Source organism: Protopterus annectens, chromosome 5.part0, assembly GCF_019279795.1.
Source record: "Protopterus annectens isolate FY-2018-M chromosome 5.part0, PAN1.0, whole genome shotgun sequence".
NCBI lineage: Eukaryota > Metazoa > Chordata > Ceratodontiformes > Protopteridae > Protopterus > Protopterus annectens.
The window spans coordinates 1,216,622,455-1,216,646,090 of NC_056735.1; the positions used below are offsets into that span (position 1 = coordinate 1,216,622,455).

The window sequence follows — 23,636 nt, forward strand, 5'->3', positions numbered from 1 at the left end:
ACTAATTTTAGTAGAAAAACAGATTAGAGGTTTATTTCTTATAATAGGGCCAAGAAAGGACAATCCAAGTAAAAATGGGCTAGTTAAAGATGGCTGTTCTCTGCCATTTCCTTTTGGTTATGTCCACCGTGGTAATTAAGTTCCAGGCCGTATAAAGGCTGATTTTTCTAGAACCTTGGCATCTACTAAAAATATTGGTCAAGGGATCGACTCTAGTAATATTGTAAGATACAGCAGCTTTGTCTTCTGTAAATACCTTTACAAAACACTACATGTACAAAACATTACTAATTGCATTCTTTTACCAGGTCCAGGACTGGCTTTGGTAGGGCATACTACAGAGGCTTCTGGATCACTATCCTTCCTCTTCCTGGGCTGGATAGTCATTTTCGTAACCAATCCATGTAGCTAAAAGGATACTGCAGCAGCGAGAGCAGTGAACATTGTACAGTTGTGTAAGTTTCACTTTCCATACCAATAGATGTTAGGAGTTTTGTCTGCTGAAGTAGTTTCACCCACCCAGCATATCACCTTCTGTATATTTGTTTGGTGCTGCTATATCTTTTAGAGGTGCAGAATGAGTACACTCTTCTTTCTCTCTCTAGTGGCAAGAAAGTCCTAAAGATTTCTTCACTCTGACTGCTGATTTCCTTCCTGTGTGCTTGCCAATCAACAGTGATAGTAATGGGTAGTCAGAGGTTACAACTCATAAAGCTGAAAGACGGCAGTAGTGAGGAATTCAAAGATCTATTGTATTTTTATATACAACGGACAACTTTACTTTATGGAACTTCTGGCTTTACCCATTATACAGTGGGTGTTTGTAATTTCTTTTCAAAATCTTTTTATTCATTTTATAACACTAACTTAACAGTATATGAACAAGAAAACCTATTTACTTGTCCATAACAATTAAAAAAGCAATATACATAGAACACTTAATATTTCTCTAAAAGATTAGGCAATTTTGTCCAATCAGTTAAATGATGAGTTATATTGTTAGTTCTTACAAGATGAATAAGCTCCACTTTAGACTGGAGTAGATTGATATTTCCAATTTTAGTAGCAATTTTCTTTGCTTTTATTTATTAATTTCATTTCTTTTCTTTCTTTCCCATTTAACTGGGTTAGTCCAGCTGAGTTTGCAACAAACCCATTTTCAGTGGAGACCAGAGGGGCAAAGCCCCAGCAAACACAAGTAAAGATGTTGACAAGGTACAAATATTAAATAAACAATCACAGTACAAAATAATTGTAAAAAAAGTAAAGATTACCTATTTGCATTGCATTGATAGTAAGCAATCTGTTTTCAGTGGAGACCCAAGGGGAAAGTGCCCCAGCAAGTATAAGCAAAGATAAACATAGCACAAAAACTGTTAAAAATAATGCAAATATGAAGTTTATTATAAAGAGAAAAAATAAAAAAATTATGAACATTAAGGGGTTGCACTGATAGCAGTGGTCTAAATTTACTACATGTAAGAGTAAAAAAACAAAAGATTATCATTGTTCAAAAGAAGGAAAATGTGCAGACATTGATAGGAAGTGGGGGTGGGATATAGTGTGGAGAATGGTAAGGCGGAGAGAAAGGAGGGGGCTACAGTAGTAGAGATGAGGGTTTAGGAGGTTAGTTTAAGCAGAAGTTACAACAGAGAAAGAAAGTTAGGAGATGTAACAGGTTATACAGGAGGACAGGCTAAGACTATGTGTGGTAAAGGCAACGCCATGATTTTTGTTTAGTAGGTGAGATTTAAGCTCCTTTTTAAAACAGGGAAAGGAAAGGTTGGGTCTAATAAGGAGAGGGAGTTTGTTCAAATTTAGTGAGACAAGAGTGTTTGTAAAGTAGTTTGCCAATATTCCTTTTGGGTTTATAAACTGAGAGAAGATGCTGATCAGCACTCCGGAGAGGCGTATGGGTGTGGAGTAATGTATAACATGAGAGGTGAGAGCAGGGCAGGCAGAGGGGTTGTTGAGTATGGAAAAGGTAGTGTGGAGTTGCAATTGGAGGAGAAGGTGCGGAAATTCCAGCCACTGAAGTTTTAGTGAGAGGCATTGATGCGACAAGTGGTTGGTTTAGAATAAATCTGGCAGTTTTGTTACATGTTCCAGTTTCTGGACATGTATAGAAGACTAGATAAGAGGAAATGCCTGCGCAAGAGTGCATTTAGTGGCAGTAGTAAGGAATATTTTGTTCCTATAAAGTAGTCCAAGTTTTTGGTGCATTTTTTTTTTTTTGATGGCCTGTTGTACGTGCAAGTCAAATTTTAGTCTGTCATTATTACCCAGGGAGTTTGGTGTGTGAGGCAGGGGAGATAGTGGTGCCATCTAGGGAAAGAGAAAATTTGGGTTTAAGGTGGGAGAGTGTTTGAGGTAGGAAGAGGAGGAGGAGTTTTCTTCGGGTTAAGGATTAGTCGATTATTTTTGAGCCATTTTCAACAGATAAAGGAATTCTGTGTTAGTGTGTGTAGTTCAGAGATGGTATTGGAGATAGATAAGACAGTAGTTGTCTGCATATTGTATTGCAGATGAGAGACTGCAGGATCAATGTAGGTTGTTGGTAAAAATGTTGAAAAGGAGCAGTCCAAGTATGGAGCCTAGGGGTACTCCTATTTGAGCAGCAAGGACTGGTGAGAGAGCATGCTGCCATCTAACAGCTTGTTTTCTGCCAGTAAGGTAGGATTGGAACCAGCCCAAGAGTAGGAGAGGTTTAGGTCTGAGAGTTTAAGAAGGGTGGGATGAGACACAGTGTCAAAGGCATTAGAGAGATCAAGGAATGGACAGGAGACAGGGAGGTTGTCCCTAGGTTCTGCAACCTTTTGAGTAAAGAAATAGTAAGTCAGTCGAAGTACTGTGTTTAGGGCGGAAACCATGTTGTGAGGGGGTGAGGAGATTTTAGTCAATGAGAGAGGACAGTAGTTGAGTATGTATACATTTTTCAAGGATCTTTGAGAGCAGTGTGAGAATAACAATTGCTCTATAGTTGGAGGGTTCAACACAGTTGCCACCTTTGTGCAGAGGAGTGGTATGGAAGGATTTCCATATTTCCGGTATGGTAGATTCCTGAATGAAGTGGCTGATAGATAACAGGATATGCAATAGTCAGCAGCAATTTTCAGAAATTGGGGGGGGGGGGGTTATGGGCGAAGAGATTGGTCTGACTTTAAGAAGCAGGTATTTGATATATTTAGTAGAAACAGGTCGCAAGATAAAAGGCTGAGAGACCGAGGAGCATATAGGTTTAGGGGGAGGTGAGGCTGACAGAGTTGGGATGAGCAGAGTTACCAGAGGTTAGGAGTTTAGAGATGCTGTCTATGAAGTGTTTAAGTCTGCAGTTTCAGAGGGAGAATGATAGGGGAGATGGTTGGGGATGGTAGGAGAACCAGTGTGGAGCAGGGAGTTGATAGCAATCCTGTGGTCCTTTGGGTGAGAGCTTTGAAATTTATTAAAATGTTCATCCAAAATAAGTTTTTGTACACAATTTGTGAGTTGCTTATAACCTTGGAGAAAGGTGGGAGTTTTAGTGGTTTGCAGTTTTTTCCACAGAGCATCTCTTGCATGCATCAAAGCATGAGTAGCTTTGGAGAGCCAGGGTGCAAAATTAGATTTGATTCTGATTTTGCGAGTTAGGGCAAGAGTTTAGGACATAAAGGAAAATTTGGTTGAGTTTAGTAACAGCATAATTGAGGGGGAGAATTTTTAGGAAAGACCAGTTGTTGACAGAGTCTATAGTTAAAGGTTTCAGGGGAAAAGTTAGTCATTTTCCTACAGCCTATGTAGAGATGGGGCTTAGATGAGGGTACCTTTGGATAGAGATGGGAGAATGATCACTAATAAAGTCAGGGAAGGTAGAAGGGTTACAATAGTTGTTTGGAGAGTAGCATTTTTACTGTAGTGGGTAGGAGTAGTGGAGCCAGTAGCATTTTTACTGTAGTGGGTAGGAGTAGTGATCAGCTGCGAGAATCCATACAGGTTTATGAAATGTTGGGATGAGTGACCAATAAGTAAGTTCCAATCTATATTAAAATCTCCAGGAGTGATGGTTTCATAGGGGATGGAGGTGTGTACCCAGGAGAGTACATCTTCAAGATTAGGGATGTCTTTACCTGGGTGGGATATAGATAGAGGCAATAACAGACTTCCTGTAGTTATTTATGTGGCATACTAGGAGCAGTAGTTCAGCAGGGGAGAAATTAGGCAGGGTAATGTCTATAGGCATTTGCGTCAGTGAAACAGAGTACAAGATAGCTACTCCACTGCCTATTTTGGGTGTCCTGTCAGACCTGTAGATATTGTATTGAGGTGGAAGAAATTCAGTGCAATTGATGAGAGGTTTTAGCCAGTTTTCCGATAGGGCCAGGATGTGAAGTTTGTGTTGGGCCAACCATGCATGAAGTTTGGGTGTTTTGTTGTTTAGGCTTTGGATGCTCATTGTAGAGAGAGAGGGAGAGAGAGATGTTTGAGGCTGGAGATATTTGATGTTTTTGGGCGGACAGCAGATGGAGGAGGGGAGTGGAGAGAGAGAGGAGAGACCCGGATTGGGTGGATGTCACCAGAAAAGCAAAAACAAGATGGAAAAGGTGAGGGTGGTCAGTAAGGAGAATGGGGTATTTGAGTTTGGGCTTAGGAGTAAGAGTGCAGTAGGCCATGAGTTTAAAATTGACATTGAATGGGGGAGAGATGAGAGGGGGCAGTAGTCAGTGGAGCTTGGTTATATGTTGGAAGAGGTTTGGGAAAGGTGGGGGAAGAGGGGAAGATAAGCTGCTCATTGTGGTAGGAAGTGCTTAGGGCTAGTGAGATTAGAAGTGGGGAAAAATAGCAGTAAGGATAGCATTTTGTGGTGGAAAAAGGGAAAGGGTTATAGGGAAAAATATAAAGAAATGTACTGGGGAAGGGAGGTGGCTTAGAAATAAGTGGTGTGAGGAAAGGAACAGTGTCTTGGTGGAAATAGTGAGTATGTGAGGAGATAGGTGTGCTAGGGCGTGAAAGAGGCAAGTGTGAGACGAAAGCCACAGAGGAGGCAGGCCAAGGTGGGCAGGGAAAAGGAGAAGATTGGTGATGAGGTGGAAAGAGTGAAAGGGTGAAGGGTCAAGTTGTAGTGGTGGGAGGGGGCTGTGGGAGTGACCAGACAATAAGGTGAAAGTATACATTTGAGGATACTTATGGTAGATGGGATTCGGGGGTGGGAGATGGGAGCGAAGCAAGCCTGAGCAGAGTGGGCATAAACCACACCACAGGTAAGTTTAATGTAAGGGCCTAAAATCTGCACTCAGCACTTCAATTTTACTTACTTTTATCAAGAAAGATAGACTAACAGTATAAAATTTTAAGGTTTTTATCAGGGTTACTTGTTCAAATGTCAGACAAATGAGAAACTTTCAAACAAGAATCTCTGTGTGAGTGTTAGCCACAAAAGGTGCAAGATATAGCTGCAAAGGTTAGGGTCAGAGAGACAAATGTATGAGTAAGTTTACTTTAGTTACAGGGGAAGGAAGCAAAAAAATAAAGCAGAAAGAGCCCTATGGCTGACCAAAATGGTGACTTGCTTTGTTAAACAGTACGATAAAAGAGCTTAAAGTACTTTGTATTTGTAACCTACACTGTTTAATTGTTGGGAGAGAAAACGTTTTTGTTAGACTGTAGTGGCCAGTTGCATTGTCATAAACACAGTTTTGCAGGAGCTGCAGTGCACTAGTGTAGGTAAATGCAGAGTTTGAACTGTGAGTCATGCCAGGTCAGCCAAGGGGGGAGAGAGAGAGAGGTAATCCTAAGCACCTATAGAGAGGATAGACCATAGTAAAAAGGTTAGTTTTTTTTTTAGGAATGACTTCAGGAGCATTGAAAAGGATAAGCGAGTCAAATTTATACAGTTGTCATTCCACAGAGCTTTACAAAGATATCTAAAGTCTAACCAAAATGGGGGAAATTATTTTGCAGTTAACAACCATATGTATCCAGTCAGCATCAGGGTGTCCACATCTCCAGCATTTCATCTTTATCTCTGGTCCCTCTTCACATTCAGAAGTAGCTTTTACGTTTGGCATTTCCTTGTCCATGTATTGCTGAAATTGTAGGAGCTTTAGAATTATCTTACCAGCATGTTAAGCAAGTGTAACTGTTCAATAATTTCAGTACTGTTTAGCATTGCCCTTTTTTTGGGGTTGTAGTATAAATTTTGTCTCTTCCAGTGTGACGAGTCATATTTTCCAAATTTTGCTGGCAAATTCCAAGCAAGGACAGTCGCGGTGGTGCAGCTGTACGCGTTGCTTCCTCTCAGCAAGAGGTTCTGTGGTTAGATTCTCAGCTTGGGTGCTGCCTTTGTGGAGTCTGTATGTCTTCCCTGCTGTTGTGTGGGTTTCCTCTGGATGGTCCGATTCACTCCCACATCCCAAAGACATGCTGTAGGTGGATTGGAGACACTAAATTGACCATAGGTGTGAGTGTGTGCCTCAAGTCGAAGGTTTGGAGCCAGGCTGGCAAGTCGACGCCATAAAACTCCACTGCCACTTGTTCTGCAGACCGTTGTTCAACTGTGGCGACCCCTAACCGGGAAAAAGCCGAAAGAAGAAGCTGGCAAATTTCAAGCAACGCTGTAACTGCATCTTTTTGCATGATTTTAAGTATTTCAGCTGGAATTCCATCACTTAATGCCTTTTGTCATGCTTTTTTTAAAACTTGGTCCCCTGTAATATCACCAGTCTTTTTGAAGAAATGTGTTTATTTTACTATTATCTTCCATTTTTTGCGGTGCACATTTAAATGCATATCCTTAGCTCATTTTGCTGTTCTCCGCAGTTTTATATTTAGTTTATTTTTTCCTGTTTCTGTTTCCTTTTGTTTTTCTCCTTTGCTTGACCATTTTGCCATCTTAATCATTCTGTCTGGATTATTTTTGTTGCCATCTACTAAATGGCATCACACTTCTGCTTCTAATTCTCCAGCATACCTCTCAGTATCTTAACACAAGAAATCTGGACTAAGCCTAAAATAATGGGGATGGCAAAGGCCCAAAAATAGGGGGAGATTTTAAATATTGCTCTTATTGACTTAGAAAGTTGCTATAATAACAACATTTGTCTTAGCATGCATTTTCTGAAGGGAATGAAGTCTGAAACTCAAATGTATGACACTTATTTCAATCCTCTGATTTGCCAGAAAACCACAAATTTTATGAAGAATAGGCCAAAAATGTAAGGCAGAAATCTGGGTATTCTGTGAAAATCTAGGCAGTTGAAAAAGTATGTTCTCCAGGTGTTTTGGACATTATTTAATGTAAAAGAAAAGGTAAGTTATCAAAACATAGTAGGTTGAATGCTAATGTTTAAAGTTCTTCTTTAAATGAACTTGTATTCGAAATGCTGACGCATGTTTAATAATTACATGATTTGTAGTTAAAAGATGAAATAAAACATGTAAGATAACGGATACACATACCTTGGTGAAATTACACATATGAAGTCAGTTGGTACTTTCCTTTTTTCATTTTGTGGAGATAAGTTGTCCTGTTCAAGTATATTAGCATCAAGGCTTATTTTGCTGTCTCTTGAATTTGCTTGTGCAGTCTCTGGAGAATGTATCTGCACTTAATAGCTGCACACTTGTGCTTTGGGGATGGTATGGTTATATTTTTCTGTCATGCTGAGAAATTATATTCATGATATAACATTTGGTGAGGTGTGGGATGAAAGCTGTTTTAAAGATTATTTATTTCAAGCTTTCTTAATTGAATCCAACCTGGTGTACTTTAAAGTTACTAAAACAAATTAGTCTCCAGCCCCATCAATCATTTGAGCAACTTATTGTTGTCACTGAAAGTTTAAATTTATTAATTAAATCTTTTTATTTCAGGTTTGTGGCAAGGTTCTGCAGGACTAACTTTGGGAGCAGGCACTGCTTCTGCAGTATCTTCCAGTGAAGGGCTTGGTGGAATCGATTTCAGCAGTTCAACAGACAAAAAGAGTAGGTTACTTGAACTTTGGAGATTTCTTGCTTTCTAGGACGCAGTTTCTGTTTGCAGCACTTAATGGGGGGTAGCCAGCTATAACAGTGAATCATAACATCTGTAGTATATTCTCTCCTTACCTGTCTGTTCCTAGTTTGAAACTCTAAAAGCAGGGTCCTTACCATAGGTACCTTCACAGGGCTTGCTGTAGGGTTGTGATTTATATATGAGCATGTATTGCTTTTGTACTTTAAGTTTAAGGCAGAATTCCATAGATGGATACTGTAGGTAGTAGCCTTGCTTTGCATTTGACCAATATGCTGTGTAAGTGAGACAACTTTTGCGAACAGAACAATAAAGCTCACTACCAATATGCATTGGTTTATAGTGTACTGTTTGTGCCATCACCCTACCCCATAGGTTTGCAGTAATTCATTTTTTTATAGTGTAAGAATATTTCTTAACTTCTAGTAAGATTTTGTTAATTACATAATTTAAGGCAGGTTACCTTCAGTTCATTTTGACTCTTACATAATTATCGTATGGTCTTAAGTTGTACTTCAGCAAAAGAATGGTCTGTTGTATGCAACACACACACACTGTGTGTGTACTTCTATATACTCGAATAATGAAAACGTTGAGATGAAATCGTAATCTGATGTAAGTGAAACCGCATGATACAGAAAAGTTGGAATGTCGAAACACCCTTTACACGTCAGAAGGCATTCTTAAAAATGCAGATCATGTTGCATTTATAAGAACAGATTCTACAAGTAATTCTCGATGTTTTCGTTGGAGTATATAAAGTAGATCCATATGTTTGTGTGTACAGTGTGTCAGGGTTGCCAGATGTCCCTATTTGGGCGGGACTGTCCCGAGATCAGCAGCCTGATCCCGAGTCCCGCCCTGCCGGTTTAAATCCCGACCCGCCTCCGCTTTTTTTTTTTTTTTTTTGATTGGCCCGTATACCTGGCATACGGGCCAATCAAAAATCGCTAAACACGGAGCTTCTTGTGTTCCGCATTAAACAGAAGTAGCTCCGTGTTTAACGATTTTTAATTGGCCCGTATGCCGGTATACGGGCCAATCAAAAATCGCTAAACACGGAGCTACTTGCGTTGAATGCGGAACTGCAGTGCATTAAACACGAGAAGCTCCGTGTTTAGTGTAGAGCTACCTTTTTTTTTTTGGTCTTCACTTGCCGTGAAAGACCTTTTTTTTTTTTTGTCCCTACCTGGCTGGTTGGAAATCTGGCAACCCTGGTGTGTGTACACTGGATATAGAAGTGTGCACATCCCTATTAAAATGCCAGGTTTTTGTGATATAAAAAAAGACCACAATAAATAATTTCAAACAGTTTCCCACCGTTAATGTGACCTATAACCTGTACAGTTCAATTGAAAAACAAATCTGTTAGGGGAAAAATATAAAAAATAAACCAAGTAAGCTGGTTGCACAAGCTTGCACACACTTAAACTACTACTTTGTTGAAGCACCTTTTGATTTAATTGCAACATTCAGTCTTCTTGGGTATACACCTGCTATCAATTAGAGACTCTGATTAACCCCAATAAAGTTGAGCTGTCCTAGTAGTATTTTCCTGACATTTACTCAGTTGCTTGCTACAGCAAAAGCCATGATTCACGGAGAGCTAATAAAGCATGAACAGGTTCTCATTGTTGAAAGGTATCAGTCAGGAGAAGGGTACAAAAAAATGTCCACAGCATTGGATATACCATGGAACACAGTGAAGGCAGTCATCAAAAAGTGGAGAAAATATGAGACAAAATTGATGAAAAGACATGACGAAAACTGGTGAGGGAGGCTGCTGAGAGACCTACAGCAACACTAAAGGAGCTGAAGGAATTTCTGTCAAGTACTAGTTATGTACTACATGTGACAGCAATCTCCCATTATCTTCATATGTCTGGACTATGGGATAGGGTTGTAAGATGGAAGTCTTTGCTTGGACAGAAAAACATCCAGGCCTGTCTAAAATTTACAAAACAATACATAGTCTCTCAAAAGTATGTGGGAAAATGTGATCTGATACTGTTAATCCTCGTTCATTCCTTACGCATGGGTATCTGTTCCGACCTCGGAACTGAGCCGGCCATTTTCCAAGCTCGCGTCAGCTTCAAACTCTCGAGCTAAACTCTTACCCACAATCCCCCTCTCCCTGTTACCTCAGATTTTGTTTGTCCCGTTGCCATTCGATTGTGTCAAGCTACTTCTCTTGAGCTAAATACAGTCAATTGTTGTTTGACAGAAAAGTAATCTGTAGAACTATTAAAGTTCATATTTTATTGTCTTACCCTATCGCATCTAGCGTACGTATTTTCTTCAGGTTTTTCTGCTTCTTTCTTAACCACTTTTACCGCAAGGTATTCTCTCTTTACCATCGTTGGTAATTCTTTCCTTTTTCTCTCATACCTTCGGGTACTCTCTTGTACCATTGCTGGTTTTTCTTTAACTAATTTGCTGTCATGGTAGATAAGAAAGGTAGTCCGGGGTTCAAGCAGTGTTCTGATTGTGGACACAAACTGCCTACTTCTGATGCACACTCTTTGTGTGTTTATTGTTTTGGAGCTTCCCATTTGTCTGACCCACCCTGTACTATTTGTGAGAACTTTTCTAATAGAACCTTGTTGGAAAGGAAAAACAAGCTGTTACTGAAGGCTAAAATCTCCCTTTTCAGAGGCTGTTTCTGGGTTGGAGGCCTCAACCCCTCCTAGAACCCATAATAGAACCTTGGATGTTTTTACTAAGGCCAAATCTTTGCCTTCGTCCCTGGCTGGGGACTTCCGCCAACCAAAACCTAAAAAGGCTAAAGTTTTGGTTCTGGCAGTCAGCCCCAGTGCTTTTGGTGCCTAGACCTTCGGCACCGAGGCCTTTGGCTCCATTAGTGATTTCGGATCCGTCTTCTCCTGCAGACTACTATATATTGGCACAGAGGGGCTCCTCAGTTCAGACCTTTACCACTGTATCGGCACCGACCGTTCAATCGGTGCAGACCATGACCTCGGCACCGATGACTTCTTCGGTGCAGACAACAGTAGTCAAGTCTCTCTCGGCACCGTTGTCCTCAGTGCGGTTAGATGAGATGGGCACAGAGTCTGCCTCTTCTGTGGACAGGCCTGTTTCTCCCTCAGTCTCCATGAGATCCACTAGAAGCCTTTCTGAACATGATATATTGCGTCTTGTGGACCAGGTACTCTTGGCCAGAGGTATCACACCCCTCAGGAACTATCCTTCATTGGGAGGTATCACACCCCTCAGGAACTATCCTTCATTGGGAGGTGATCACCCATCTCGAAAGACCCCCTTCCTAATGTTCGTGTTTCACTGCTGCAGTCATTACACTTGGGTTATCCTGCCGTCAGGCGGTCCCGCAGTCGGCCAGAGTTCCAAAGTCTTGGTCCGGCGTCGGTTGCTGTTGCTTCTTCCCTGACGTCAGTGCGCCAGGGATATATAATATGCAGCCAATGCCATTTTCTTCAGTCTTTCTTGCCGCACAGTGCCCGAAGCAAAAGCAGTTTGCAAGTGCTGGTCGGCCGACTCCTGAGATTTTCAATTCGAATTTCAGAACCGAAGTCTTCAATAAAGCTAAGTACCCCGTTGGGGAAACTTTTTCTTGCCTCAGACCGATGTCAGTAAAAGTTAATAATTGCATTTCTTGTGGGAAGCAAATACCTCATAAGGATTTTCATTCTTACTGTATTTCATGCCTAGGCCCAGACCATGACGTCACTAGTTGTTGGTTTTGTGTTAGATTTAACAATGGCACTATTAAACGTCGGTTTGACTTTGCTCGCCATTACTTTGGCCGAAGGTTCAATTATACCATGCCGTCAGAACAACCGACGACTGGAATACACAAAAAACGCAACGACAAGGATAAGGACAAGCATCTGAGGCCCAAAACTGACTATGAAGCCTCTTCTAGGCCAGTCGCAGGATTGTCGGCTCTCAGTGAGGCGCTTTCGCAGCCCCTGACACCCGCTACCTCAGAGCCACAGGCTGCTTCCGACTCCCACGTGGAGATGTCTAGGCCTCTGGAAACTCAAGGTATTGGGCCTACGGAAACTAACCCCTCAGATGGGTCCGGAGCCGCTGAGCAGGCTTCGGCTTCTGAGGGTGTTTTCAGACCTTCACAACTTACCATTAAATCTACAGCCAAGTCTAAAACTACATTAAAGACATAGAAGCAAGTACAGCATTCACCTGGACAGGCCTCCATGCCTAAAAAACAGATGCTTAAAATGGCCGAAGACTTAATTACTTTGATTAGGGGTTCCCATCCCCCTCCAGATAAAAGGCCTAGGCAGGATACAGACTATGGTTCGTCTGACCAGGTTTCCATTTCTTCTGATTCCTCTTCAGACCAGAGATACTCTTTACCCCCCTATGAGGACACTGATGCTGAAGAATCAATTCCTTCAGCCTCTCCTCCTGAGGATTACTCTTTTGGGGAATCTTTACATACCATGAGGGAGCATTTCTATTGGGAGGGCCAGGATTACTCAGAATCCAAGAAAAGGCTCAGACACTTTCTTTTATTGCCTCAGCACAGGCCCCTTGCTATTCCGCCAGTGTTAGATATTGTGGATGATGTGTTCTCCGAATCCAGTTTAAATCCTGATTCTTAGTCCCCTGCTCCAGTGAAGCCAGACAGGTACTACAGAGTCCCTGACTCAAATTTCTCTATAAAAACCCTGTTGCTGACCCAGAAACTATTTCACAGGGTCCCAATGGGGTAAAGGCTTCCACAGCTAAAAATCCATTTCCCTCTGACAGGGATTCTAGAGCATTAGACAGATGGGGGAAGAAGGCTTACACTTATGCAACTTTAGCAGTGAGGGCTTTAAATTTTCAGTTTCACATGCTTAAATACCAACAATATTTAATGTTTCTGTTAAAACAGAAAATGCTTACAAGTTCAGAACATCCTGACAATAAGGAAATGCAGAATGTATTGCATGCAGCTGGACAAGTGGGAAAACATACTCTGCAATGTGGTTTTGATTCATTAGAGGCTTCTTGTAGAGCAGCAGATGTTCATCGTGTTACCCTGCTGCAGTCATCACACTTGTGTTATTCTGCCATCAGGCGGTCCCGCAGTCAGCTAGAGTTCCAAAGTCTTAGTCCGGCATTGCTTGCTGTCGCTTCTTCCCTGACGTCAGTGCGCCAGGGGTATATGAGGCATCCGACGCCATTTTCTTCAGTCTTTCTTGCCGCGCGGTGCCCGAAGCAGAAGCAGTTAGCAAGTGCTGGTTGGCCTACAACTGAGATTTTCAAATTGAATTTCAGTCCGAAGTCTTCAATAAAGCTAAGTACCTCGTTGGGGAACCTCTTCTTGCCTCAGTCCGATGTCAGAAAAAGTTAACAATTGCATTTCTTGTGGGAAGCAAATACCTCATAAGGACTTCCATTCTTATTGTTTTCCTTGCCTAGGCCCAGACCACGACGTCACAGGTTGTCGGTTTTGTGCTAGGTTTAATAAACAAACTATCAAACGCCGTTTTGACTTCGCACGACATTACTTTGGTAGGAGTAAAATGAGTGGAAAAACAAACTGTAAAGTCTAAACCAAAATCCAAGAAAAACGGCCGTGTCAGTGTACAGGGTGTATATCCAAAGTAGTATTTATTACATAAATTACACAAGCGCTTTCACCCTAACTTAATTGTAGGGCTTTTTCAAGTGTTTAACTTTGACAAGGAAACAAAATGAAAAATAGTTGTAGATTCTGACAAAGTGACTTATTCTTACAATGTTTTCAAATTTTTTAACTTAAGTGGTATTGATATTAATGAGGAACATTTTCATCTGTTTGAAAAATGTTTTAAATTTGTTCCAACAGTTAGATTTGACATTTGTGACACCCTTCTTGAATTAAAACTATATACTAGGAAATTACGTCTTGTACTTTTGTTTGACTAAACTGAGGGTTATGACACAACTTTGTTTAAAAAGGCCAGTACCTTTAACCCACCTCTTCACCCGGCTTTGCAGGTTTTTGAGGACATGTGTATTTCAGATTTGTATGATTTGAGTATTGACAAGAATACAAGGAAAAAACATTCATTTAAAACGAATTTAACTGTGAGGGAGAAACAGATTTTGGACGACTTAATTGCTGATTGTGAGATTCGAATTATGAAACCTGACAAGGGGGGGTGGCATGGTGTTGGTTAATACCTTTGATTATTCGAACAAAATTTTGGACGTGTTGAGTGATGTTAAAGTGTACATCCTGATCTCTGTCAATGAGATCAATATCTCATATAGGAAAATAGATTTAGCTATTGAAGAATTTGTTATTGAAAACAGGCTTGATCAGAAGATTGGCAACATTTTGACTATTAAGAAACCAAGACTAGCGACCTTCTTTGGTATCCCAAAGATACATAAAAGTACAACTGATCCACCATACAGGCCAATTGTTTCGGGAAAAGGGTCCAAAACATATGCTATTGCATGTTTTTTGGATCATATACTTAAGCATATTCCCAACCAGTATGATCATTTGTTAAAGGACTCGTGAGACTTTTTATGAAGTTTAATTTTACAACCATATGAAGGTGAAACATATTTCCTAACCATTGACGTGGTTGATTTGTTCACCTGTATTCCAACTGATGAGGGGTTGGACTATTTGTGGCTACTTTTGAAAGACCAAAGGTCCCATTTGAGTTTTGATATTGATATACTTGTTGAACGTAGAATAGTTTTAGAAAACAGTTTTGTGTACTTCGAAGGGGAAACTTTCAAGCAAATTAGAGGTGTAGCTATGGGGGCAGCATGTGCCCCCATTTATGCAAATCTAGATGTTCATCATGTTTCACTGTTGCAGTCATGACTGCAGGGTTCTCCCCTGCCGGCAGGCAGTCCTCAGTCGGCCAGAATCCAAAAGTCTGGGTCCGGCGTCGGCTGTTCAACCATGCTCCCTGACGTCAGAACGCTAGGAGTACAAAGCTGACAGCCGGCGCCATGTTCTCCAGTCTTTCTTGCCGTGCAGTGATAACAGTTCGCAAGTGCCGGTCAGCTAACTCCTGACCATTTTTTTCTGAAAAACTTCAGTCCGAAGACTTTCTTCTCCACTCAAAGCTAAGTACCCCATTGGGGAAACTTTTTCTTGCTCCAGTCCGATGTCAGAAAAAGTTAATAATTGTATTTCATGTGGGAAGCAAATACCTCATAAGGATTTTCATTCTTACTGTATTCCTTGCTTTAGGCCCTGACCACGACATAGCTAGTTGTCGGTTTTGTGCTAGATTCAATCAACGTACAATTAAACGAAGGTACGATTTTGCATTTCATTACTTCGGTAGGCGTTTTAACTACAAAATGTCGTCGGATACGGTTCCGGCTACCAGAGTTCACAAACGACGCAAGGACAAAGACAGGCCTCCGAGGTCCAAATCTGACGATATTGCACAAGCGGAGCCAGCTTCAGGTTCGGCCATCGTCAGTGAGGCACTTTTGCAGCCCCTGTCGTCGGCCATTTCGGAACCGATGGCCGAAATGGCCTCCCACGAGGAGCCAACTAGGCCTTTGAATATTTCTATTGCAGGACCTTAGGACAATGCTCCTTCGGATAGGTCCGGAGCCGCTGTGCAGGTACCGGCTTCCGAAGGGGTTTTCAGGCCTACTCAGCTTCTAATAAAGGCAAAGCCAAAGACAAAGGCAAAGACTCCTTCCAAATCAAAGACTGCAACACAGGCCTCTTCTGAACCGGCTCCCAAGTCACAGAAACAGTTACTTAAGATGGTGGAGGATTTACTTACTATGATTAGGGGTTCACATCCCCCTCCAGATAAAAGGCCAAGGCAGGAAGTTTATTATGATTCCTCTGATCAGGCTTCTGTTTCTTCAGTTTCTTCTTCTGACCAGGAATATTCTTTCCCTCTTTATGAGGATTCTGATGCTGAGGAATCCATTCCTTCAGCTTCTCCTCCTGAGGATTTCTCTTTTGGGGAAACTTTGCATGAAATGAGGGAACATTTTCACTGGGAAGGACAGGAGTATTCGGAATTTAAGAAAAGACTAAGTGGTTTTCTTCTTCTTCCCCAACATTAGACCCCTGGCTATTCCTCCTGTTTTGGATATTGTGGATGATGCTTTTTCGGAGGCTAACTTAACCCCTGACTCTCTTCCTCCTGCTCTTGTTAAGCCTGATAGATATTACAGGGTTCCTGATTCCCACCAGTTTTTATACAAGAACCCTTCTGCTGACCCTGAAACCATTTCTCAGGATCCTAAGGGAGTTAAGGCCGCTTCTGCTAAAAACCCCATTCCCACTGAGAAGGATTCTAGATCTTTAGAAAGATGGGGCAAAAAAGTGTACACTTCTGCTACTTTATCTATTTGGGCATTGAACTGTCAGTTTCATATGCTGAAGTACCAGCAATTTCTCTTGTCTGTTTTAAAACAAAAGCTTACTTCCATTTCTGCCTGTGCAGATAAGGAATTACATGACTTACTGCATGCCACTGAACAAGTTGGGAAGCATGGTTTACACTGCGGATTTGATGCCTTGGAGGCTTCTTGTAGGGCTGCTGCCTCTGGCACAGTTATTAGAAGGCATGCATGGTTAAAGGAACAAAATTTGCCAGAACAAGTAAAAGCTAAATTATTGGATGCTCCTGTTCAGCATAATGTTTTGTTTGGATCAAAAGCTAAAGAGGTGATTAAAAAGATGGAGGACAAGGCGAAATCCATGCAAACAGTTAAAGATTTCTTACAAGTACAGCCACCCAGATTTAGCAGGAATTGGCCTACAAAAAATTGGTCCTTTCCCAATTCAGACAGGCCTCAGGGGGGGTAGATACAGACGCTCCCGAGGAGGGCCTCAATCACAAGCCTCTTGTAGACCAAGACAGTGGACTGCTTCCACCCCTAGGGGAGGAGATGACAGGTTGCAAACTCATAGGAAACAGACTCAATGACTCCCTCTGTTGGGCTGCAGGAACTTCTTGCCTGGAAGCCCCTCTCAGAGGAAAACTTTCTCTTTTTCACCGAAATTGGACTCGTATAACCCAAGACAGGTGGGTTCTGGATGTGGTTTCAAGAGGTTACAGATTCCATTTTCATACCCTGCCAAGGCCAAGCGGATGGTCAGATCTTCCAAAACATCAATGGACAGAGGCCTTAAACCAGGTGGAAGCTCTTTTGGCTATGAAAGCCATAGAACTAGTTCCACTTTCAGAGATGGGACAAGGATTTTACTCAAGGCTCTTTCTAGTCCCCAGGAAGCAAAACTCATGGAGACCCATTCTGGATCTGTCAGTCTTGAACACCTTTCTAGAGATTCCAAAATTCAAGATGCTTACTCTACAGCAGCTACTTCCAATGCTGTCCAAAAATGCATGGATGGTAACTTTGGATTTAAAGGAGGCATATTTACACATTCCCATTAAGCAGGAACGCAGAAAATACCTCAGGTTCAAGGCCGGATCGAGGCACTTTCAATTCTCTGCGCTGCCCTTTGGATTGTCTACTGTGCCCAGGGTCTTCACCAAATGCCTAGCTCCAGTAGTAGCTTACTGCAGACTCAAGGGAATTCAAATTTACCCTTATTTGGACGACTGTCTTATTCAGGCAGACAGCAAGGAGGTCTTACTCCAGCATCTACGGTTTGTTCAGGATCTCCTCAAGTTCCTGGGATTCACTGTAAACATAAAAAAGTCAAATTTGACACCCTCACAACAGTTTTTCTGGGCGCTTCTTTAAACACAACAACCCAGATGGCATTTCTGACATACGAAAAACAGTTTCTGCTGGCTTCAACTTTAAAAACTTTGGCAACTTTAACTCTGCTATCTGCAAGGAGATTCCTGCAGGCTTTGGGTTACATGGCCTTTTGCATCCTTCTTGTTCCAAATGCAAGACTACACATGAGGAAAATACAGTGGTACCTAAAAAGTGTATGGTCTCAGCATTGTTACAGTTTAGACATACTGATATCCGTCCTGCCTTGTCTTCAAAAGGAATTCCTTTGGTGGTCCAAGGCATGTACTCTAAACAAAGGGAAACCCTTCTGTCTGCCTCCTGCCACTCAGATTCTAACCACGGACGCCTCGGATTATGCTCGGGGAGCCCATTTTCAGGGCAACTGTCTGCAAGGCCTTCGGACAAAGGATCAGAAGCACCTGCATATCAATTTAAAGGAAATGTTAGCCTTTCAGAAAGCTCTAATGGCCTTCGGGAATCTTCTACATCCAGGACAACTACTGATACGGACAGACAACACCACAGTTATGTGGTACATAAACAAGCAAGGGGGATCTCATTCCTACCCCCTTTGCAGACTAGCCATGGATCTATGGAACACATCTCTAGCTTGCAATCTGGACCTTCAAGCTCAGTTTCTACCAGGGAAGCAAAACTTCCTGGCAGACAGTCTGAGCAGAAACCTTTCGGATCCACACAAATGGATGCTGGACACCGAAATATTCAGGATGATAACGGCAGTCTGGGGATGTCCTCTCATAAACCTCTTTGCATTCCATCTCAATCATCAACTACAGAATTTTTGCACCAGGACTTTCCACGAACAAGCTTGGAAAGTGGATGCACTATCATTCAGTTGGAGAAACCTCTCGGGATATGCCTTTCCGCCTCTTCCTCTTCTTCCACTGGTATTATTAAAGATCAAACAGGACAAGCCCAAGATGATAATCTTGTTGGCCCCAAATTGGCCTCGACAGTTTTGGTACCCCACTCTGAAAAACCTATGTCTGGAGCCCCCTTGGGTCTTACCACAGATTCCGACCCTTCTGTCCCAACATCAGGGTCAGGTTTTACACTCCCATGTCAGCACTCTCAGCCTGGCGTCCTGGTTAATCCAGGGCCTTTGATTCCTTCTCTCCTACCCAAGCAGGTTATGGATGTCATTTTAGAAGCCAGATGTCCTAGCACTAGAAAATCTTATGCAGGAAAATGGAAAATATTTTGTTCCTTGATGCAGGCTCAGGATTCTGATCCTCTTCTTCCTAACATTCCTTTGATTTTACTTTACCTGACAGATCTCTTACATAAAGGTCTCTCTTTCTCTTCCATTAAGATACATGCCTCTGCTATTTCCGCTCATTATAATACAGACCCTCCAATCTTTTCCCACCAGCTCATGAGACAGTTTCTCAGAGGAGCTAAGAACTTAAGACCTCCTAGATCTCCTCCCATTCCTGCTTGGGATCTCAACTATGTTTTGGAAGAGCTCACCTTACCTCCTTTTGAGCCTGCTGCCTCTTCTGACATCAAGTTTTTATCTTGGAAAACAGCCATCCTGTTAGCCCTGACCTCTGCCAGGAGAGTTTGAGTTGCAAGCTCTTATGGCTGTGGAACCTTATATTTTTCATCAAGACAGGGTGTCTTTGAGGACTCTCAAGCGGAGTGTACTTCGCCATCTTAGCCATCTTCATTAGGCCCTTCCGACACCGGAGCAGAAGGAGATCCCAGTGCAGTAGAAACGCCTTCGGTTACAGAAGGTGTTTTCAGACCGACTACACTCACCATTAAATCTTATGCTAAGCTTAAAACTCCATTAAAACCAAAAAAGACTGTACACCAGTCTCCAGTTCAAGGCCCCATGCCTAAGAAACAGATGCTTAAGATGGCTGAAGATTTGATTACCCTAATCAGGGGTTCCCATCCCCCTCCAGATAAAAGGCCAAGACAAGAGGAGAATTATGCTTCCTCTGACCAGGTTTCTATTTCCTCAGATTCTTCTGAGGAGCAGGATTACGCTTTTCCCCCTTATGAAGACTCTGATGCTGAAGACTCTATTCCCTCAGCATCTCCCCCTGAAGACTACTACTTTGGGGAAACTTTACATACCATGAGGGGAACATTTCCACTGGGAAGGCCAGGACTACTCTGATTCTAAGAAAAGGCTCCGAAAGATGTTCATCGTGCATACAGCTGCAGTCATAACAGATGGGTTTTCCTGCCGTCAGGCGGGTCTTCGGTCGGCCGAATTCCAAAGTCTAGGTCCGGTGTCTGATGTCGTCGCTTCTTCCCTGACGTCAGTGCGACAGGGGTATAAAAGAACCAGCCGACGCCATTTTCTTCAGTTTTTCTTGCCGTGCGGTGCCCAAAGCAGTTCGCAAGTGCCGGTCGGCCAGCTCCTGAGATTACGAATATTTTTCAACCGAAGACTTCTTGAAAGCTAAGTACCCAGTTGGGGAAACTTTTCTTGCCTCAGACCGATGTCAGACAAAGTTAATAATTGCATTTCATGTGGGAAGCAAATACAGCATAAGGATTTCCATTCCCTCTGGATTCCTTGCTTAGGCCCAGACCACGACGTCTCGGCCTGTCGTTTTTGAGCTACATTCAACAGAAGCACTATTAAGCATCAGGCAGAGTTCACCCAAAACTTTTTTGGCAAAAAGTTTAATTACATTATGTCGTCGGATACTCTGATTCCAGTTTTGAGTAAAAGACGCAAAGATAAGGACCGACATACGAGGTCTGCGACTTCTACCGACACCACACTAAAGCAGACTACAGGTGCTCCGGTTCTCAGCGAGGCCCTGACTACAGATGACACTTCATTAGCGGTGTCTTCTGTGCCCAAGGTCGCAGGCTCTTCGGCCCACACCCCGACTACAGATACCGAAGCCACTCTTGGTGGGGAAACTCAGAGTTTAGATAGGCTTGCCTCCTCTCAAGGTGTTTTCAGGCCCTCTTCTTCTTTTTCCATTAAGGCTTTCACTAAATCTAAAGCAGCCATGCATACTAAAAGACAAGCTCCACAGGGCCCCACTCAAGGCCCCATGCCTAAAAAGCAGATGCTCAAAATGGCGGAGGATTTGATTACTCTTATCGGGGGTTCTCAAACCCCCTCGGACAAAAGGGACAGGGTGGAGGAAGAATACCCTTCCTCGGACCAGGCCTCCATTACTCCAGAACATTCTGAGGACCAGGAACATTCATTCTCCCCTTTTGAAGATTCTGATGCAGAGGAGTCCATTCCCTTTGTCTCCCCCCCTGAGGGTTTCTCTTTTGGGGAAACCTTGCATACCTTGAGGGAACACTTCCACTGGGAAGGCCAAGAGTACTCAGACTCCAAGAAAAGGCTCAGGGAATTTCTCTTGCTCCCTCAGCACAGGCCTCTGGCTATACCTCCTGTCTTGGACATACTAGATGATGTGTATTCAGAGGCCAGCCTTAACCCAGATTCTTTGCCTCCAGCTCCAGTCAAGCCTGACTGGTATTACCGGGTTCCTGATTCACACCAATTCCTGTACAAAAGTCATGCGGCTGACCCAGAAACTGTTTCACAGGGTCCCAAAGTAATTAAGGCCTCCACTGCCAAAAATCCATTACCTTCAGAGAGAGATTCCAGAGCTTTAGAAAGGTGGGGGGAAAAAGGTATACCCCTCGGCCACCTTAACCATGAGGGCATTAAACTGTCAGTTCCATATGTTAAAGTATCAACAGTTTTTGTTATCTCAGTTGAAAAGCAAAATGTCGCAACCTGAACAACCAGACTTGAAGGAGTTGCAGGATTTGTTGCATAGTGCAGAGCAAGTGGGTAAACATACCTTGCAATGTGGATGTCCTTCATGGATGCATCTGCAGTCATAACAACTGGGTTGTCCTGTCGTCAGGCAGCCCTTCGGTCGGCCGGATTCCAAAGTCTGGGTCCGGCTTCGGCTGATGTCGCACTTCACCCGACGTCAACTCTGCTGGTCTTCGGGTATAAAGGCATCAGCCGACGCCATTTTCCTCAGTCTTTCTTGCCGCGTGGCGCCCGAAGCAGAAGCTGTTCGCAAGTGCCGGTCAGTCAGATCCAGAGATTTCTACTACCGAATACTACTTCGAAGACTTCTAAAAGCTAAGTACCCCGTTGGGGACTCTTTCTTGCCTCAGCCGATGTCAGAAAAAGTCAATAACTGTTTAACTTGTGGGAAACAAATACCTCATAAAGATTTCCACTCTTACTGTTTGCCTTGTTTAGGCCCAGACCACGACGTAGCAGCCTGTTCGGCCTGTGCTTCATTCAACCGACGAACGCTTAGGCGTCGGTCGGAGTTTGCTGAACAGTTTTTCGGCTCAGATTTTGCGTACATTATGCCGTCGGATCCTCCGACTACCCAAATTGTTAAAAAACGCAAAGAAAAAGACCGACACTCGCGGTCCGCAGTTTCGGCTGAAACCATGGTTAAGCAAACCGCGAGTGTCTCTGTTTCGGCCGAAACCGAGAAAACTGATCAAAGTACAGCTGAATCAATGACTACTACTGAGGTTCCTGCTACCTTACTTGAATCGGCCTCAGAAATTTTACCTACAACAGTGGTTACTAGTGACTTATCAGACACCATCCCTTTGGATGTCTCTACCCCAGCACGTGGTGCTGCTATGCCTCCTGCAGCCATGTCCATTAAGGCCTTTGCCAGGGCTAAAGCAGCCAAGTCTACTAAATCAGTGCCTGTTAAACCCCCCTCAACCAGGCCCACTTCTAGTTCACAAATGCTTACTCTGGCAGAAGATTTAATATCCTTAATTAGGGGATCTCAATCTCACCCGGACAGGGCCTCTCAGCCCCCAGAAAAGAGACCTAGAGCAGAGCCCCCCGAGCCTGTGTCCTCTGATGATTCTGCGGATGATTCAGATATTACAGACCAGCCAGAGGCTCCTTTCTCCAATTATGAAGACTCAGATGCTGAAGAATCCATTCCAGCTGCTTCTCCACCAGAAGAATTCTCCTTTGGGGAAACCTTACATGCCATGCGAGAACAATTCCAATGGCAGGAACAGGATTTCTCAGATTCCAGAAAAAGACTTAGGACTTTTCTGCACCTTCCACAACACAGGCCCTTAGCTATACCTCCTGTCCTCTCTGTTGTGGACGATGCATTTAATGATGTCTGCACTGCACCAGATTCCTTACCTCCAGCCCCTGCCAAACCAGATAGATTTTACAGGGTACCAGACACTCATCATCACCTATACAAGGCCCCACTTGCAGACCCCGAAACTATATCCCAGGGGCCTAAGGCAGTAGCCTCGACCACAACAAAAAACCCTATTCCTTCTGAAAGGGAAGCCAGGTCTTTAGACAGATGGGGCAAAAAGTTTACACCTCAGCTACTCTCTCAGCTAGAGCTTTAAACTGTCAGTTTCACATGATACAATACCAAGAGTTTATGCTTGATCAGTTAACTAAAAAGCTATCCTCTGATGACTCTATAGATAAGAAATATGTATTAGAAATGGTAAATAACATACAACAGGTTAGTAACCATTCCTTAAAATGTGGCTATGATGCACTGGAGGCTTCATTTAGATCAGCCATGACTGGCACAGTGATAACAAGACATGCATGGCTGAAGGAACAGGTCTTACCGGATCATGTTAAAGCTAAGTTATTAGATGCTCTTATGGATAAGGCCAGTTTGTTTGGTACACCTGCCCAGCAGGTGATGAAGAAAATGGAAGAAAAGGCAAAATCTGTACAAACGGTTAAAGATTTCTTGCAGGTTCAGCCCCCAAGGTTTAGCAGGAACTGGCCTGCCAAAAATTGGTCCTTTCCTGACTCCACAAGAACCCAAAGGGGCAGGAATAGACGTTCCAGAGGCAGAAATCAATCCAGAGGGGGTGCCTACAGAGGACGACAGTGGCAAGGTAATAACAGAGGCACAGACACAGCCACTACCACTACAACAGCACAATCACAGTGACTTGA

General features: G+C 42.9%; 1 protein-coding gene across 1 annotated transcript in view; it reads left to right on the forward strand.

Annotated features, from left to right (window-relative positions):
- Positions 1-23,636, forward strand: part of LOC122802340 (nucleoporin p58/p45-like) — a 413,836-nt gene that overhangs the window by 329,175 nt on the left and 61,025 nt on the right. Inside the window, exon 4 of the mRNA XM_044071978.1 lies at positions 7,846-7,956. Coding sequence (XP_043927913.1) covers positions 7,846-7,956 — 111 coding nt within the window. The remainder of the gene's footprint in view (positions 1-7,845; positions 7,957-23,636) is intronic.